Here is a 20,545-nt window from a genome sequence, read left to right as displayed (position 1 = left end):
CTAAGATTTAGAGAAGTTATATAACTTACCTGAGGTCAGGCAGCTCGTATCAACAGGGCTGGGGATTTGAACCCTAGTTACTGACTGCAGAGTCTAGATCCAAATCACTATGATATGTAAGCCCCATTTCGTTATAGGTAGAGAGACAGGAAATTTCTGTATCTCCAATGCCCAAAATTGTGCCTGACACCTGTGAGTACATAGTAAGTATTTGTTGGATACCTAAATGAATAAATTTACAAAGGTAAAAAGGACTGACTGCATCTTCAAATGGACTTATAAAGCTCCTACCAAATTTATAACATATGCGTAACCCACGAAGTCATTTCAAATAAGTCTTTGCTGTTACCTTGTTGGTCTCAACTAAATTGCTTCAAAGGTCAAAATGTGAACTGCAGAAGAGTCTACCAAGCTTTCCACTGTCTGTTTACTCTCTGCTGTGCTGTTTAGTTATAACACTGGTAGAGATACTTGATAGTGGGAAATATTTTTATCACTGAGAAGTAAATTCAGGGCATAAGTCTTTTCAATTCTTGCACTTCTTTAGTGTCTCTTAATAAATATGTGAGAAATGCATTCTAATTGGGAGACCTAGCAGTTGTGCATGGTGCCTGGAGTCAGCCTGAGCTGGAAGCTAGGTGCCAACTCTTGTCATCTGTGAGACATTAGTAAAATTATCTCTGCCTCAGTTTCCTCATTCAGAAAGTGTTGTGTGCCCCCTAGGTTGTTGTGGGAACCAAAAGAGATAAGTATACAAGCTGGGCATTGTGCCCAATAAATAGGACGTGATCAGTAAATGTTAACTATTATTACATCAAAAAGATTTTGCTTCCTTCAGTGTATAAAGAAAAACTTAATTCATTCATCAGCAAGCAGGTATGAAGTGCCCCTAGCCAGCCCCCAGCCCTTACACCAGCCTCTGCTCCATGGGTAGGAAATTGAGAAACAATGCAATTGTCTGCTTTCATGAGCTCAGGTTTTAGAAAGAGATTTGGAAGATAAATAAAATAAGATGCACTTGTGACTGGTGGTGAAAAGGGGCTCAAAGAAGGGTAAGGGGATGTAGGGAGATGTTGGCCAGGAAGGTCTCTGAGGGCCACATCTGAAGGAAATGAGGCATGGGCCCTGCAGACATCTGGGAACAGAGCATTTCAATGGGAGTTCCAGGCATACTAAAAATTTTTTAGGCCAGGCGCGGTGGCTCATGTCTGTGATCCCAGCACTTTGGGAGGCCGAGGCAGGCGGGTCACCTGAGGTCAGGAGTTCAGACCAGCCTGACCAACATGGAGAAACCCTGTCTCTACTAAAAATACAAAAAAAAAAAAAAAAAAAAGATTAGCTGGGAGTGGTGGCACATGACTGTAATTCCAGCTACTCGGGAGGCTGAGGCAGGAGAATCGCTTGAACCTGGGAGGCAGAGGTTGCAGTGAGCCGAGATCGCGCCATTGCACTCCAGCCTGGGCAACAAGAGCGAAACTCTGTCTCAAAAAACAAAAAAAAACAAAGCAAACAAACAAACAAAAAAACGTTTTAAAGGCCCTTGCCTTTTAAGGAAGCGTGAAGGAGGAATTCTAGAGGGAGAAGGGACAGCCAGATCCTGAAGGAACTTGTACACCACAGTAAGGACATTGGATTTTACCCTGAATGAGATGGGAACCATTAGTAAGCTTTGAGCAGAGGACGGACATGATCTGACATGTACGAGAAGAGTCACTGAGGCTGCTGTGCTGAAAATTGACTGTATAGGGGCAGGGGTAGTATCAGGGAGACCAGTCAGGACACATTGCATTGGTCCATGTGAGAGATGGCGTAAGTTTAGGCCATGATGGTAGCAGAAGACAAGATAAGGGGTGGTTAGATTCTGGAAACATTTTAAAGGTAAAGCTGACACAATTTGCTTTTGACTGGATGTTACACATGAGAGAAGGAAGAGTAAAGGTGACCCCAGGGTTTCTGTACCAAGGCATTGTAGTCTAGTGTTGTCACTGGAGAAAAAGGATGTGTTAGTCAGGGTCCTCCAAAAAAAATAGAACAAATCAAATAAAGAGAAAGAGAGAGAGAGAATTTATGATAAGGACTTGGCTAAGTGATTATGGTGTCTGTAAATCCCAAGATCTGCAGGGTGAGTTGGCAAGCTGGAGACCCAGGAGAGCCAGTGGCGTAGTCTCAATCCTAAGGCTGACGGCCTTAAGACCCAGGAAGAGCCAATGTTTCAGCTCAAGCCCAAGGCAGGAAAAAAACTGGTGTCCCAGTTTGAAGGCGGTCAGGCAGGAGGAATTCCCTCCTACTCAGAAGAGGGTCAGCCTTTCTGTCTTATCAGGCTGTCAACTGACTGGATGAGGCGCACTCATACTAGGGAGGGCAACCTGCTTTACTCATTCTGTGAATTAAAATGTTCATCTCATCCAAAGACACCCTTGCAGAAACACCCATGATGTTTAACCAAATATCTGGGCCCTCTGTGGCCCAGTCACATTGACACATAAAATTAAGCATCACAGCAAAGGAACAATTTTGGAGAGGAAATTGAGAGTTTTGCTTTGGTCATGTTAATTTGGTTCTATTTATTAGACCTCAAAGGAGACTTGTGGCTAAGCAATTGGGTGTAGAGATCAGTGTCCTGGAGATATGTTATTTTTCTTTTCCCTTGGACATCCCATATCTAATCCTGATGTGAAATTCCTTATGTTAACATTGACTTTAACTGACTCCGCTTTAGTTCTTAGGATTAAATTGTTAATTTAGTGACACTTATTTAGCTATATCACATAACTTATTCCTTAAGACATTATGACTTCTCACTTTTCTGAATCTTCACTTTTGTTATCTCCTCTTTCTGGATGCCCTCTTCTCGTCTGTGCCCCTTGCAAAATACCTATTTATGATTCATGAGATGGCACCATACCCTCCTTGAATGTTTTCCTAAATAATTTAGGCAAATTTCAGACTACAGACATGGCCATTCTTTCCTCTCTGTAAAGTCTCCCTCCCTTCCTTTCTTCCTTTCTCTCTTTTTCTTTCTTCCTAAAAACAGAAAATTGGCCTGGCACTGTGGCTCACGCCTCTAATCTCAGCACTTTGGGAGGCCGAGACAGGTGGATCATGAGGTCAGGAGTTCATGACCAGCCTGGCCAAGATGGTGAAATGCCATCTCTACTAAAAATACAAAAAATTAGCTGGGCGTGGTGGCGGGCACCTGTAGTCCCAGCTACTCAGGAGGCTGAGGCAGGAGAATGGCGTGAACCCGGGAGGTGGAGCTTGCAGTGAGCCGAGATCATGCCACTGCACTCCAGCCTGGGCGACAGAGCTCCGTCTCAAAAAAAAAAAAAAAAAAAAAAAGGATTTATTTTTAAATTGACAAAAATTGAATGTATTTATGGTGTACAATCTGATGCTTGAATATATGTATACATTACAGAATGATTCAATCAAGCTAATTAACATATGCATTGCCTCACGTGCTTATTATTTTTTTGTGGTGAGAACACTTAAAATCTACTCTTGTAGCAATTTTCAAGTAAGAATACATTGTTATTAACTGTAATCACTGTGTTGTCAAGTGAACTCTTGAGTTCATTTCTTCTGTCTAACTGAAATTTTGTATCCTTTGACCAATATCCTCTTTTGTCCCACCCTGCCAGACCCTGTTAATTACATTTTTCTCTCTATCTCAGTGAGTTTGATTTTTGAGATTCCACATATCAGTGAGATCATGTGGTATTTGTCTTTCTGTATCTGGCTTATTTCATTTAACATGATGTCTTCCAGGTTGATGAATGATATTCCATTGTGTATATACTGTATACCATATTTTCTTTATTCATCTGTTCATGGACATAAGTTGCTTCCATATCTTGGCTAATGTGAGTAATGCTGCAGTGAACATGGAAATGCAAATATTTCTTTGACAAACTGATTTCATTTCCTTTGGATATATACCTAGTGGTGGAATTGCTGGATCATATGGTAGTTCTATTTTTATTTTTTTGAAGAACCGCCACATTGTTTTCCATAATGATGTACTAATTTACATTCTTACCAACAGTGTATAACTTGCTTTTTAATATTAACAATATGCAATGGAGATCTTTTGATGTCAATCAATATAACTGAATATGTCTTAACACTTGCTTATTTAAATGTTTATATACAATATATTTTATTTATCCAAGCTTCCAATAATGACATTCAGTTATTTTCACTAGTTCTACTATGATAAGTAATACTATGATTCATGTGCAGCCTTATGTGTGTCTTTTAAATTGTTGCATATATTTCATTATTTGGATACAATACAATTTATTTAGCCAATCTCTAACATATTATATTATTTGGATATAATACAATTTATTTAGCCAATCCCTAACATATTTCATTATTTGGATATAATACAATTTATTTAACCAACCCCTAAATGATGGCTATCTCAATCACACTGTGCGTGTGCATATGCAAGCGCACACACACACACACACACACAGAAAGAATAGAAGCAAGGACGGGGCGCGGTGGCTCACACCTGTAATCCCAGCACTTTGGGAGGCCAAGGTGGGTGGATCATGAGGTCAGGAGTTTGAGACCATCCTGGCTAACATGGTGAAACCCTATCTCTACTAAAAATACAAAAATTAGCCGGACGTAGTGGCAGCGCCTGTAATCGCAGCTACTCGGGAGGCTGAGGCAGGAGAATAGCTTGAACCCCGGAGGCAGAGGTTGCAGTGAGCTGAGATTGTGCCACTTCACTCCAGCCTGGGTGACAGAGCAAGACTTTGTCTCGATAAAAAAAAAAAAAAGAAGAATAGAAGGAAGGAAATAAGGAAAATGTAGAAAAATGAAGAATTATTGGCTTATGTAATGAAACTTCTATGGCACCTGGCTTTAGGCTCAGCTGGATCCAGGGCAGAAACTGTGCCAAGAGGATAATCTCCATTTCTTGGTTCTGTTTTCTAGTGGGTTGGCTTTATTTTCAAGCGGACTTGTCCCATGTTATATCAAAGCTGGCAACTTTAAGCTTCTATGATCCTTAACTTCTGGATTCCTAGAGAAGGAAATGTCCTTTTTTTTTTGGTAATTCCAACAAAATTCCCAGAGGGAGCTTTAATTGGACCAGCCTGAGTCACTGACTTTGAAACAATCACTGTGGTAAAGACAGACATGGCCTGGGTGAGCAACATGCCCCTGGGGCCAGGGAATGTTCACCTTCCCTAGCCTTCTGCAAATCTCATGGGCTGAGAAGGTAGATAGGATGGTTTTGAAAAAATATAAATGTGTTCTGTTACCAGAAGGTATAGGTATGCTTATTGTGAAGCCAAAACCATCAATACTGAGGATGGATTAACATAGTTAAACACTAGCGCTTCTGTGGGGAAGATTTTAATGATTACAAACCTATAACATCTACCTGTAAGAAGGTGTTCATGGTTTGAAACCTCATTTTAACCAACATATGTTACACTGTTTCTCCATTAAGTTGGGGAAGATTCCTGCCCCTTGCCAATCAGACTTATCTTCTCACCTTTTTGCAACATCTGTTTGTTACTCATCCCATGGATGGTGAACAGAGTTGGTTCAATGAACTTCCACTGCCCTGGGCAGCTATTACTTCATCCCTGGGCCAGGTCTGTTCCTTAATGGTAGGTGAGGTATTATTGACTTTTTACTTCTTCTGTGCTGAAGATTCGTTGTTTTTTTATTTTGTTTAGTTTTGTTTTTTGATTTTTTGAGACGGAGTCTCTCTCTGACGCCCAGGCTGGAGTGCAGTGGCAGCACCTCGGCTCACTACAACCTCCGCCTCCCGGGTTCAAGTGATTCTTCTGCCTCAGCCTTCCGAGTAGCTGGGACTACAAGCGTGTGCCACCATACCTGGCTAATTTTTTGTATTTTTAGTAGAGGCAGGGTTTCACCGTGTTAGCCAGTATGGTCTCGATCCTTGATCTCCTGACCTTGTGATCCACCCGCCTCGGCCTCCCAAAGTGCTGGGATTAGGCGTGAACCACTGTGCCTGGCAGTTTCTTTCTTTCTTTTTTTTTTTTTTTTTTTTTAGTTAAAGACAGAAGCTCACTCTGTTATCCAGGCTGAAGTACACTGGAGCAAGATCATAGCTTGCTTGCTGAAACCTTGAACTCCTGGGCTCAAGCTATCCTCCCTCCTCAGCCTCCCACGTAGCTGGGACTACAGACGTGAACTGCCATGCTAGGCCTGAAGATTTCCTTTAAAAAGAATTAATAGGAAAGGATGCAGAAGAAATGAAGAACATTCAGCCCAAAGCTGAGACCTTTGTTTTGAATCTCATGGGAGCTGATAATACTCTAATTCTAAAATTGTCATATTTCACACTAGATTATTTTCTGGCATCAAAAGCCAATGAGTAATCAGAAGCCTGACTGGATCAAAATATGTGGATGTCCTGGATAGGTTAACCATTTGGTGGACCTGACATCACTTTGGCATTAATACAATGGAGAAACTAAGGATAATGGAAGAGCCTATGTCACTGGTAGCTCTCTCTTCTCCATAGTCTTAAACTTGCATATCCCACTCAGTAAGACAAAAACCCTATATCAGGACACACCCTTCTTAGTAACCACCTACCTTTGCATGGTTCTAGGACCTCTCAAACTCTACCCCACCTCTGCACCAGACAGATCATCCTAGTGTTTCTTCTGAACAGGGCCAGCCCTCTCCTGTATCATCCCCCCTTGATCCACCCTCTGCAGTTATAGTAAATTGTTTTTTCCATCTCCTTACATGTGTAGTTGGGCCATCCTTAAACCTTTCCAGCTCAGAGGAATGACGAGAAATTTGAGGGACCTGACAGTGCACAAGTGGATAAGTAAGCTTTGGAGCCAATGTTAACCAATTTGGAGCCAATGTGAACCACAGTTTGGTGACACTGAGAGAGTAGAAGTGGAAGAAGCAATCGTACGTGTGTGATGGAGACTGGGGGCTGGGCCAGGGAGGGAGAGATAGTTTGCCAGCAAAAACAAGATGACTCACAGAACTATTTTCAAACTCTTTTTAGCTGTGGAACCCTTTATTCAAAGCATATCTTGCTCCAATTTGAAAAACAAGGCAGCTGAGTTGAAGAAGAGCCAAGATCCAGCCCGTTTCCCCCTTCCCATACAACAGCCCCTGAAACCCCTCAGAGGGAATTCTTAGGGCTCAACACGGCTGAAAAACTGCTGACCTCAACTGTCTACTGGAGTAAAAGTGAAGAATGCAGTTTGTTCAGAGACAAACTGATGTTGCCTAGGCTTTGTTCCAATATTAGAAAGGGAGGGCACAGCTAAGGAACAGACAATAGAAACCACTAAACAGATAGATACCTCAGGGCAATTTTTCATCAGACAATGAAAGTGATGCTTTGTGTTCTTCAACATTGTATCTTATTTTTACTTTCAAATAACATGTACAGGATGGGAAACCTTAGTGTTAATATTGGGGGTAATTCTCACTAAGCTTAGGTTAATTTTTTGTTTTCAAATTCTGTTTTTTCTAGTCTTGTTTTAACTGTGACAAATCTTTTCCTAGTCTCCCTTAAACTCTGCTCAATCAAGAACTGACTACACTTCCCTCTTGCTAGCCTATTGTATTATGTACATTTCCTTCTCACCACTAGATTGTTAAGCTCCCTCAGGGAGGAAAACGTTTCTTTTCATGTATGTATCCCTCGCACCTACACAGGACTAGTCAATAGTTAATAAATATTTGCTTAATAAATGGCACTAGCAGAGACAGAATGGCTACGAGGCCCCTACAACAACCATCCCATAAATGGGAATTCAGACAGTGTGGTGGTAGGTAAGAAAGAGGCTTTCGACCTGATTTGAATGCAAGTTATATAAACTCTTTAAGCCTTTGTTTTCTCATCAATAAAACGGGAGTAATAACGTGGTGGAGTTACATCTTTCTCAGGCCTATAGTTGTAATTACCTTAAAATCCCTATGCCTTAGATTGAACTGCTATAACAAAAATACCATAGACTATTAGCTGGGTGTGGTGGTGCGCACCTGTGGTCCAAGCTACTCAGGAGGCTGAGGTGGGAGGATTGCTTGTGCCCGGGAGATCTGCAGTGAGCTCTGATTGTGCCCCTGCACTCCAGCCCGGGCAACAAAGTGAGACCCTGTATCAAAACCAACCAACCAAACACTATAGACTAGAAGACTTAAACAACAGAAATTTATCCCATACAGTTCTGAAGGCTGGGAAGTCCAAGATCAAGGTGTTAGGCTGATTTGGTTCCTGGTGAAGGCTGTCTTTCTGGTTTGCAAGTGGACAGCATCTTGCTGTGCCCTCACAAGGCAGAAAGTGGGGGTGGGTTGGAGGGAAGCAACCTCTCTCCTATCCTTTGTTATAAGGGCACTAATCTCATTATGAGGGCTTCACCCTCATGACCAAATCACCACTCCCAAGTCCTACACTGAAATACTCTCACACTAGGGATTAGGGTTTCTGTGTATAAATTTTGGTGGGGGACACAAACTCAGTCCATAGCACTTTCTATCAACCATGAGGTAAACTAAATCTAGTATACAGAGTTTGGCACATTCCTCTATAGACTCTTAGCAACTCCAAAATCTATAGCCCTCATCCCACCATTTATTTATTTATTTATTTATTTGAGACAGGGTCTCACTCTTGTCATCCAGGCTGGAATGAAGTGGCATGATCACAGCTCACTGCAGTCTTAACCTCCCTGGCTCAAGCGATCCTCCCACCTTGGCCCCACACGTAGCTGGGACCACAAGTCTGCCACCATGCCTGGCTAATTTAAAAATATTTTTAGAGAGGGGGGTCTCACTATATTGCCCTGTCTGGTCTCAAACTTTTGGGCTCAAGTGATTCTCCCACCTTGGCCTCCCAAAGTGCTGGAATTACAGCCACCACCTGCAGCCTCTCCATTGTTTGAGTATGGATGAAGTAGATGGACCCATTGAATTAAAAATAAACGTATGTTTATTGCAGCACTATTTACAATACCAAAGACTTGGAACCAACCCAAATGCCCATCAATGATAGACTGGATAAAGAAAACGTGGCACGTATACACCATGGAATACTATGCAGCCATAAAAAAGAATGAGTTAATGTCCTTTGTAGGGACATGGATGAAGCTGGAAACCATCATTCTCAGCAAACTAACACAGGAACAGAAAACCAAACACCACACGTTCTCACTCATAGGTGGGAGTTGAACAATGAGAACACATGGACATAAGGAGGGGAACATCACACACCGTGGCCTGTTGGTGGGTGGGGGGCAAGGGAAGGGAGAACGTTAGGACAAATACCTAATGCATGCGGGGCTTAAAACCTAGATGATGGGTTGATAGGTGCAGCAAACCACCATGGCACATGTGTAACAAACCTGCACGTTCTGCACATGTATCCCAGAACTTAAGATAAAAGAAAAAAAAAAAAGAAAACACACACACACACAGTAAAAATCGTTTTAAGGCTTAAAATATATATATACACTTTTTTCTTTTTCTTTTTTATTTAACAAACCAGAAGGCATAGTTTAATTCATGTGTGTTAAAAGCACATTTGGGCCAGCTCTGGTTTCCATACATCCTAGGGTTGTTGGGAATATTACATTGGTTAATATATGGAAAATGCGTTGGCCAGTAGCTGACATCTGGCTGTGATGTACAACAAATGTGAGCCCCTTCCCCACCTGACAGACAGCAGAGTGCAGTTGGGGTGAGGGGATCCAAGAGGCTGGCTCTACTCTGCCTCTCTTCCACCTCTGCACCTCTCCAAGTCAATTTATAGAATACCCCAAACCCAGAGACACAGCATTTTGAAATGTAAATCATATCGAACTATGATTTTCTTATATTGCATTCAAACAGTTTCTATAGGATGGCAGTGCAGTGCTGCTCTCCTCAGGGGCTATTGCCTGGCACTGGCCACACACAAGTCCCTTTCTGATTTTGTAACTTTGGTAAATTGTGTGCTACCATTCCCTCTTTCATTTACGTGTCCCCCACACACAGTTACAGAGCTCTGTCGTGGAATGCCCCGTGTTAGGTCCCAAGACCAATAAAACACAAGTGAGACATAGACAGGCAAATAAACAGTTACAATAGAGTGTGATAATATAAGTGCCAAGACAGAAAAATGCCCACTATTCTCAGAGCACTGAGAGGGTGGCTAGCTCAGAATGGGGGCTGAGGGCATGGCCAGAGACAGCTTTCTACAAAAATGACTCCTCAGCTATAAACCCTCTGCAGCAACAAACTTCTGTTAAAATGAGATCTGGATAAAACGCAGTAATTTTATTTTATTTTTTTGAGATGTAGTCTCCCTCTGTCACCCAGGCTGGAGTGCAGTGGCGCCATCTTGGGTCACTGCAACCTCCGCCTCCCAGGCTCAAGCGATTCTCCTGCCTCAGCCTCTCGAGTAGCTGGGATTACAGGTGCGCATCACCATGGCTGGCTAATTTTTATATTTTTAGTAGAGACGGGGGTTCACCATGTTGGCCAGGCTGGTCTCGAACTCCTGACCTCAGGTGATCCGCCTGCCTCAGCCTCCCAACGTGCTGGGATTACAGGAATGAGCCATCGCCCCCAGCCAAAACACAGTACTTTTAGTTTTGTAAAAAGGTAGAATCTTAAAATGAGAAGGAACCTTAGGAATTTGGTTACATGTTTCTTCCATAGCTGGGTTCAAATTGAGTCTCTGTCATTTTTAAGCTGTGTGATTTGGGGAAAGTTCTTTAAGTTTTCTGTGCCTCAGTTTCTATATCAGTGAAATAGAGGATAACAATAGAATCTGGAATAGCAAATTTTCAATGACTGTTGGCCATCAGAATTAATTATTTCTAAGGTTAACAGTTTAGCTGATTATGGGCCTTGAATAAATTTAAAAATTCATAAATATTTTCTTTCAGAAGTCTTCAACTTTGTATATAAAAGCCAGACATTGTTCAAGTCAGATGCCTTATTATATTAAATTATTTAACCGTGAGAGTAGAAATACATATGAAACAGAATGAGACTTTTTAAAAAAATTTCTCTGCCATGGACTTTAGATAACCTTTCCCCTAATAACCATGAAACCATTATATACATATTAAAATACACGAATAAGAAAATAAATCCTATTAATTCATACTCCTCTCAAAATTTATGACATGGTCTAGGACTTAGTAAACCCCTTCTTAATAAAAAATGAGAATTAACAACATACACAGAATCTTGCGAGAGGTATTTAAATAAGGAAGCAAATTTTTGAAACACCCCTAGTTCATGAGGCATGTCACCTATATGCAATTGGTTCACTAGTTAAAAGGAGATCATTGAAATAGCTCCAAGAGGCCAGTTTTGTTAGGCTAGACAGAGTGCATGCTTCAAATGAAAATCTATAGCTTTAAAGATATTACATAATCAAGATTTTCAGTTAAATAAGGCCAACCTTTTCTCCTAATAAGGAGGTTTTATTACACAGGGATAGATATTAATATAACATACTCAAAGTACTAATGCTGAAAATGGCTAGTCAAATTCACCCTTTTGGGATTTTGCCTTTGTGTTGCCACTTCCTCAATATTTAAAGGTCAGAATTCACACACCCAGCTGAGGTTAGGAAGGCCCGAGAGATCTGGACTAGTGATTCTGGTAGAGCAGATGGCAAGGGTCATGTGGTCGTTGACTCAGGCTACGTGCCCAGGCAATTGTTGTAAATTTAAGTGGATTTAGAACTGCCTTCAGTTTTCACTCTCTCCTACACCACCGAGCTTTCTAGAGTGTGTTCTATTCTGTGGGACATAACAGGATTTTGGCAATGTTAGGTTAAACAAAGTTAAACATGCTTTGCTTCGAGATTTCTTGTGACCTTCAATGTGGTAATAACTCTTTGGAGAGATGCAGTACAGAACATCTCCTAAACTTACTTAGCTCAGAAGCCTTTCTGGTAAAGCATCTTACGGAACCAAGTTTTTCAGACACACTTTTGAAAACGCTATAATAATACATCCACCGCATTGCCAAAGTAAGCAGTGTAAATCAGCTTAAATCCTTTTAATAGCAGCCATTGTCCCAAGGATATAGTCTAAACTGGATGGCCTTGAACAATCCAGGTCCTGCCTGTCTCCCCAGCCTCCATCTCGTTTCTCATCACACCCTTTCACACTCACAATCCTGTGAGAAGGAACTACCGGTGGATTTTTTTGGAGATGGATTCTTAGCTCCTCCAAGCATGCACTCTTTTGCTTGTTCCTACACCCACTCCATATTAGTTCCATTATGGCACATACTGCCCTGATTCTAGTTGGCCGTCATTGAGGTTGGGACTGTGTTCCATACACTGTTATTATGCTGTTCCCCCAGTGCCTACCACAGTGTGTGGCACACAGAAGGCCATAAATATATTCATGGAATTATTGAAATGATACCTATTGCTAGACAGCTGAGGGCATATCCCCCAGCTGCTAGTAATTTAGGAGTGCCTGGGCCCCACTTTGGAAAGATATAAAGGTTTGGTTGCTCATATGTGGGCAGCAGAGGGTTCCTATTCTTCTTTAGCCACAAGATACTCTTTCATAAAAGCAGATCTATTGATCCATAGTAAGAGGGAAACAGAGGTGGCATATAGACTGGAATTTCCGCACAAAGGTCTCTTTCTTGTCACTGGGACACTAGGCCCTCTCAGATGAATATAGGAAGATGACACAGACTTGGTGTAAAGGAAATGGAACCCGGTTGAACTCCTCAGAACTGCCAACTTTGGCTCAGAGCCAGGACCGCAGGATAACCTGGTGTAGGTACATATTCATCAAGCCCTTCTTTCCTTGGCATCCAGAGAGATATCATCACAGTTGGGGATGCAGGCATAGGAATTTCTTTCTCATCACTGCTATGGCATCTCAATTATTATTATTATTTTTTGTCATTCAAGAACAATAGCATTGATGCTCTGTCTACCGCTTTCATCCAGAAGTTTTGCCTTGTAGCAGGCTCACAGAAAAGACAAAGATGGTCATGCTATCAGTGTTCTGCTGTGAGAAGGGACTGAAATTGCTTCTCCAGAACTTGGATTTCTCTATGACTTTCAAGGAGTTCTTTCGGAAGGTGACCAACAAAGCTGGAAACTTTGCAGGACCATATCATGAGATCTGGAAGTAGCCAGCATAAAGGTCTGTGTTTCTTCTAAGGTCACTGGAGTAGATCAACATCTGTAATTCAGGGTGACTGGTATATGTTGCTCAAGATGAAAGCCTTGTTTGCTTCTTGCTTCTTTCTTCTAATCTTCCTGCACAATGAGAATGGGGTTTCTGACCTCTGGTATGTCACAGTAGAGTCCTGCACAGGTCGGTTTCTCAAAGATTCTTCCCCTCTGGCCATCACACACTTTCAGTTCTTCCTTTCCCCAAATCTGGGGCTTGGAGCTTGTGGCTGCCACTCCCTTCTTGGAGAGAGAAAAGACGGGTGCCTGTGTGTGTGCTTGTTTGTGTGTACACATGTAACAGTTTTTCTTTTGGTTATAGCCCATTCATGCACTAAAATCAGGCAGCAAAGTATACTGTGGTTGTGCAAGAAGAGCTTCATTCGTCATTGGGGAACTCTGTGGTAAAACCACAAAGTGTGCTGTCCCACCTGCTGGTTCCCCAAAGGGAAGGATGCAAATTATTGTGTCTTTTTGGTTTCCCTTCATGGTAGTAGAGGTAAACAGCTTGAAGGGAATACATGGTGCTGCTATCGTTGTCATTTTTTCCCCAGAATGAGAAACTCTCAATGAATAATTAAATTCTGAGTCACAGGAAAAAGCTAAAGTGAGAACCCAAGTCTCAAAAACTAAAGACCCAGTGCTTAAGACCCTCAAATTTGTTGCCTCTGTAAATCAAGCTGCAGTCTTTTATGGGTGATGGAGGCAAGTGAAAGAGGAGGGATAACAATTAAACTACAGTGTGGCCGGGCACAGTGGCTCACACCTGTAATCCCAACACTTTGGGAGCCCAAGGCAGGTGGATCATCTGAGGTCAGTAGTTTTAGACCAGCCTGGCTAACATGATGAAACCCCGTTTCTACTAAAAATACAAAAATTAGCCGGGTGTGGTGGCGTGCACCTGTAATCCCAGCTACCCAGGAGGCTCAGCCAGGAGAATCACTGGAACCTGGGAGGCAGAGGCTGCAGTGAGCCAAGATGGTGCCATTGCACTCCAGCCTAGGCAACAGAGCAACAAGACTCCATCTCAAAAAAAAAAAAAAAAAAAAGAATTAAACTACAGTGAAGAGGGAGCAAAGCGAATGCAGAGTCATAGCTTCCCCTCTATGGCGAAGCCATGTGTTTCCTGAGTTAATAGAGATATTATTTAGTGAATATGTGAAAAACATAAAGGCCACTTTGCTACCTCTTTTTCTAATTTCTTAAAATTCTCCACATATTTTCCGAATCTGAGCGGACTCTTTTGCTACAGACCTAGTCCAGTTAAATTTTCTGACTGAGACTTGAAGAGGGGCAGTTTGATACAGAAATTTGTATATTAACTAAACAGCCTTCAGAAAAAGTATGGCAACTTCAATGAAACATACACTCTCTTAAGTTGGTTTTACTGCTTGGAGGTAGCCTCACACCGTATTAAATATTTTGCTGCCCATTTTACCATATATCCAGTGAATATTAAAAATATCGTTCACTATATAGAACTGATTAATTGAAAAAAAATATAGCTTCTTATCGCTGACATTATGAGGTTAGAAATAGCATCCTGTGCTAATCTGCAATGCCAAGAAATGAAGATGGTTTAAATCAGATCTCATGACTAATGCATAAGATCCAAAGTTCTTTTATTCCTGGCTATTTTAGAAAACTGGGGTGTATTTTTACCCTAAAAACTAATTAAGATTTATTGAAATAATACAAAATGACTTATAATTAACATCTCACAATCAAGATTTATAGTTTACTGATTATTAGAAAAATGATAATTTCTCCATCTTAATTTTTAAAAATATGGATATGCAATGGTTTAAGTCCATATTCAAGAATATTTGATCCTTAGTTGTTATTTTTTGTTTTTAGATAATATCGAGAAAGATAATGTGCTTTAATAAAATGGAGAGTTTAGATTGATTTCTGCAGTTGCTAGTCCATTTTAATTGTACTTATTGTTAATTCATTGAAATGGAAAGAAATATATCCAGCAATAAAGTAGGCCTGTTATTTTTGCTTGTTTTTGTTTTGGTCATGACAAACTGTGAAATGCTGTGTTTTTTCTATAGTTCTAGTCCATGAAATCTGCAATCTTTCCACTTGATTTACGAAGGACCTTAATTACTGCTGTCATTAGCACCTAGTGTTCAAAACAGTCTGTTTAAATGTACTGTTAGTCTTACCTCCAAGTCCCTGCTTGCTTTATTTTTTTCCAAGGGTAAGTAAAACAATAATTGACTTAGTAACAACAATCATTATGTACAGTGAATTAAATAATATTACACATTTTTGATGCCTATTTCTATTTATTTAGAATTTGGTATCTGTGTGTTCAGTCTGGCCTAGACTTGGAACAAGTGTCCATAAGTAGCGCTGTTTCTAGCGCAGACTTATTACCTGGGTTTTGAAAACAAGTCACTCATTTGCCTTTTTCTTTCCACATGGATAGGGATGACAGACAACTGCTGTAAAGCTTCAATGTTTCTGCCTGGTCATGCACCGTTCTGCAATATAATGCATAAATGTATAACAACTTGGGATCGCTTGATACTTCCCTTGGAATAAGGAAACCCTACCAGGCGCGTCCCCGCGCACGCGCGCGCGCGTACACAGACACACACACTCACACACGCTCTCACGCACACACACAGGTCAAAAGTTGATTTATTTCTGAGATTCCCCCAGAATCTTTCTTCTCTCCGTTGCCGGCGGCTCTGGGCTCCTCGGCAAGGCGGTAGTGTGGTTGGAGGCGTGGGAGGGGCGCCGGGCGCCGAGGCGACGGAGGCAGGAGCCCGGTGCTGGTGCGTGCCGCGCCCGCTCCTGCCGGGTGAGAGTCCGGGCCGGGTTTTGCGCCGTGTCCGCGGGCCTGTCTCACGGCCTCCAGCCGCCGCCGCTGCCGTGTTTACTGAGCTCGCGCGTCCTGATATCACTCCGCTGGCATGGAGGAGGAGGAGGAGGTGGAGGAGCGAGAGGAGGAGGAGGAGGCGGCGGCGGCGGCGGCGGCGAGCAGTTGATCATTGTGATGGTGGCAGGAGCAGCGGCGGCAGCGGCAGCCCAGCCGAGCGTTAGGTGCTGCTCTCCGCGCGGCGTTTTGCAAAGGACTTCACCGATCTACTTTTGCAGTCGCCTCGGACTGTCCATGTGTTTACTTCCCCCAGCCCGAGGATTCGATATCTAGGTTCCTGTGAAATGCAACTGAGCAGCCAAAGTACTTTGAGAACACGGGGCGGCATAAACACCAAAACTTTTTTGTGGAAGGAAAATGCAATAAGCAAGCTTGCCGTTTTCCGATGCGGTGTGGAGTGAGTGTGTGTCGCGCGTGTCCGCACTGGAGGCATATGCTTGTGTGTGTACATGGGGTGTGTTTTTCGGTATGTAGGGAGAAAATGCTTGCCAACCACCGGAAATCTCCTGGAATTTATTAGAAAATAATGGATTATAAAAAGAAGGCAGGCGAGGAGCGGATCTCCCCTTGAGTTGCAACCCGATTTGCTGCTGGCTCAGTTTGTTGTGATTCTTTTTGTTGATAGGTGTCTGATGGTATTCCGATAACGTTTCCCCCTTTTCTTCCCCTTGAGCTTTTACAGTTTAAAAAAAGGAAACAAAAACCACCCCAAAATCTCCCCCCCTTTTTTTTTCGCCCCGTCGGGATCGCCGTTTCCATCCATGTGCTTGCGTCTCCCCCGCGTTCCACTTAAACTATTTTAATCCTTGGACCCAAGGAGGAGGCTGATAGGGGGGTGGATAAAAAAAGTTCTTCCAAAATAGTGTGCCCGGGGAGCAGGATGGGGGATTTCGCAGCCCCCGCTGCTGCCGCGAATGGCAGTAGTATTTGCATCAACAGTAGCCTGAACAGCAGCCTCGGCGGGGCCGGGATCGGTGTGAATAATACTCCCAATAGTACTCCCGCTGCTCCGACTAGCAATCACCCGGCAGCCGGTGGCTGCGGCGGCTCCGGGGGCCCCGGCGGCGGTTCGGCGGCCGTTCCCAAGCACAGCACCGTGGTGGAGCGGCTCCGCCAGCGCATCGAGGGCTGCCGGCGGCACCACGTCAACTGCGAGAACAGGTACCAGCAGGCTCAGGTGGAACAGCTGGAGCTGGAGCGCCGGGACACCGTGAGCCTCTACCAGCGGACCCTGGAGCAGAGGGCCAAGAAATCGGGCGCCGGCACCGGCAAACAGCAGCACCCGAGCAAACCCCAGCAAGATGCGGAGGCTGCCTCGGCGGAGCAGAGGAACCACACGCTGATCATGGTGAGGGCGCACGGGCAGCGGGCTTGCGGCGCGCGTTGGGGGTGGTGGTGGTGGGGGGGGGGCATGGAGCTTCTTACACTGGGGTACAAGGGTCTGATTTGCACGGTGGGTGAGGTGGGCTGAAGCCTAAGGGTTAACGTCAACTTTTCTTAAGGAAAAAACTGCCGTCGCCGCTACCTGTTAATCTGTCAGGGTTGTCAGATTTGGGGAGGAGGGGGCGAGAGGGGAGAAGCCAGTCACGACTGCGAGGGGCGGAGGGAGCCTAGAGGAGCGTCGGAGTGAGGTGCTGGAAAAGTTTCCCCCCTTCCCTTTCTTAGATGCCGATTTGAAAGAGTGAACCCCTGAGTTGAAACCTTGCTCCTCCTCTTCGCCGCTCCCCACCCCACCTCTGGCCGCGCCGCCTCGCCTCCCCAGACCCGTCCCCATACGCCCACCCCTCTCAGCACATCCTCCGGGTGCGTGGAGATATTGATGCTGCCGCAGGTTCTGGGCGGGCACCAGGCCCTCAACCCCTAGGGGGAAGCGGGGAAGGAGAGCCTCTCGCCTCCTCTCCCCAGCTCACCCTCTTTGGGCTGTGAAAGTCTGAGAGTTTTGTGAATGAACTTTGAAGTGGGTGAGAAACGAGCGAGGGTGGCTGCGCGCGGGGGTGCTCGCGGGAGCGCGCGCGGATGCGGGGCGCGGGTGCGCTCCGCTCTTTGCTCGCGACTCGGGGCTAGCCCGGCAGGTGGAGCGGCTGGGAGGGTTAAGAGGGGGAGCAGCCTGGAGGGGGCGGGAGGGGAAAGCAACACCCAGGGTTTGCGCCAAGAGGCCCCACCACGCAACTTCGCTTGGGATTCTTTCCTTTTTTCCTTTTAAACTTGCGTACACGGAGTCTTTCTCCGCTTGGCGCCCCCGCCCCGCTGCCCGCCAACTTTGGGGTCCTGCCTAATAAGCCCAGAGCAATGGAAGGTAGCAGGGAGGTAAAAGAGGCTTAAATGGCTGGGTGGGCGGGTTCGAGATAGGATGAGCAGCCAATGGCTTAACTTCTCCAGGAGGAAGGGGCAGTTCCCACCCCCCAAGCCGGAGGCTAGAATCCTTTCTCCCCTCTCCGGTTCTTTTGCTTTCCTTTCTGGGTGAGGGGAGGCCGGAAGCTTGGGAAAGGTGTCTGCGCCCCCTCCCCCACCGCGCCGCCGGGTGCTGGGTGGGCCGGGCGACGGGAATCCTGGAGCGTGCCGGGGCCGCGCGCCTTCGCCTGTTTCCCGTGCAGACCGCCCAGCGATCGGCGGCGCAGAGCCCGGCAGGGGCGGCCCTCCCGTCGTGCGGTTTAGAAATCGCACACGTTCCCGGTCTGTGGGTCCCCGGCGCCGGGGTGGTGCCAGTGCTGCCGCGGGCTTTCGCCGGGCGCTCGGGCCGGCGCTCGGTGACAAAGAGTTGGCTTGGGGGAGGGGAGGCGACGCCGCAGCGCTCGCTCCCCACCTCCCCCCACCCCGCACGTGAAGAGGAACAATTTGTTTATCTTGGGCTTCAAGAATCCTTCCCCCCTCCCAGTTCTCCGAGGGCGCTCAACCCCTCCTCCCTCCCCTCCCAGGTCGGCGCGATCCTGCCCAGTCCCGCCGGCAGCACCTTCCCTCCTCCTCTTCCTCCTCCCCCTCCCCTTCCTCCTCCCTCTCCCCTTCCTCCTCCTCCAGCTACTCTTGCCCGCCTTCTCCCTCCCTTTTGGAACGTGGCCGTGGGGGAGGGAGCGGGAGGCGCTTTGTCCGCCTCGCGGCCCAGCTCAGCCCCCAGGGCCGCTGGGCTGGGAGGGGTGCTGCGCCCCGTGGCCCTGCCCCCTCCATCGCGGCTGTCCCCGCCCCGCCGCACCCCCCATGCCCCCGCGTCCCTCCTCTCCGCTCCCCCTGCGGCTGTGCCTGCCCCGAGCGCGAAGAAGGGGCCGTCTCGGTTGGTTTTGAGGAAGAACGACAGTCCCAGAGTCGGGGGGGAGGTTCTCGCTTTACAAACAGGAAGCCGAAAACCACTGACACACTGTAGCTTTTCTGATTGTAGCCGGAGGCGGGGCCGGTCCTGCATCTCGACTGTAGCTCCGGTCCCTTTCTCCAACCTATTTCTTTGCCAGCCCCCGCACCCCTAGCGCCCTTCCACGGAGGATGAGATTCACTTTGTGAACCTGAGACAGAATTTAAGAGGCACTGAAGGTTTCATGTTTGCCCACCCCGCGTCCTCTTTTCGTGTGTTTGTACACCCCACGCGCATGGATTGCGAAGAAATGGGCTCCTTTCGGGAGGCTCCAAAATTCCCGTGCCACAGAATCTCTCACAACCTTTGGGGATCAAGGACTGCTGTGGCGTTTACCTGGCCAGCTGGGCGACTCTGGAACAAAAGCCAGTGCCGTTCCCAGTGCCGGGTCTCTGGACACGGCAAGATGAGTAGAGTTTGCGACCAGAAACTTTTGGTGTTTGGGTTGTGTTCTCTGGTTTCCGCCCCGGTGGAGGGAGGGCTCGGGTGCGCGCGCCTGGTTTGTGATACACTCGCAGGTGGAAGCAAGCCCAGCCTCCTGACCTTACTGGGAAGAAGACAGCAAGACCTAGCCACAGCTTACTTTTGAAAATAGAAAGATAATGCTTGCTTCAATAGACAGAGACATCAGCTGTAGATTTCATAGTGAATCCCAGTTTAGCAAATTAGCAACAGATAGACTTGAAAGATGACTGCCTGAAAATGAAATTTTCTATCATTTCATGACAATGATTTACCCTGTTGATTAGACTTACGCATTAATAAATGCCAGGGCTATGTACAGAATAGGAGTGTATTTTAGCTTCAGCTGTTTCACATGCATTTCTCACTGGTATGTGTGATGAGTGTGATGAATGTAATGTAAGCCTTAACTCAAGCAGAGTTGCAAGTAAATTCTGTTTACCAAAAAAAAACAAAAAACATGCTCTACAATTTATATTTCCTTTTAAAATAATTAGTTTAAAAGTTAACCTTGGCCTCTGAGAGTATTTTAACAGTCTGTATTGAGGTAAAATCTCAAAAATAGAGGTTGTAAAGAAAACGTTGCTCTTCATTTTCTTGAATTGACTGCAAGATTATAGTTGTACTCCAGTGAGGCACAGAACAATTAAATGTAGTTCTCAGATTGGGCGCTCTATTTGGA

The 20,545-nt window shown here is 45.2% G+C and overlaps 1 protein-coding gene across 2 annotated transcripts in view; it reads left to right on the top strand.

Annotated features, from left to right (window-relative positions):
- Positions 1-16,083: 16,083 nt before the first annotated feature.
- MAML3 (mastermind like transcriptional coactivator 3) overlaps positions 16,084-20,545 on the top strand; it is a 441,377-nt gene continuing 436,915 nt past the window's right edge. The window contains exon 1 of one of the 2 annotated variants that reach the window (XM_055275957.2): positions 16,084-17,409. In XM_055275957.2, coding sequence (XP_055131932.1) covers positions 16,942-17,409 — 468 coding nt within the window. In that variant the 5' untranslated portion in view covers positions 16,084-16,941. The remainder of the gene's footprint in view (positions 17,410-20,545) is intronic. The other variant, XM_055275959.2, reaches the window with a different exon arrangement.

The sequence above is a fragment of the Symphalangus syndactylus genome, chromosome 4, assembly GCF_028878055.3.
Source record: "Symphalangus syndactylus isolate Jambi chromosome 4, NHGRI_mSymSyn1-v2.1_pri, whole genome shotgun sequence".
NCBI classification, from domain to species: Eukaryota; Metazoa; Chordata; class Mammalia; order Primates; family Hylobatidae; genus Symphalangus; species Symphalangus syndactylus.
This window is presented reverse-complemented; position numbering and strand designations above follow the sequence as displayed.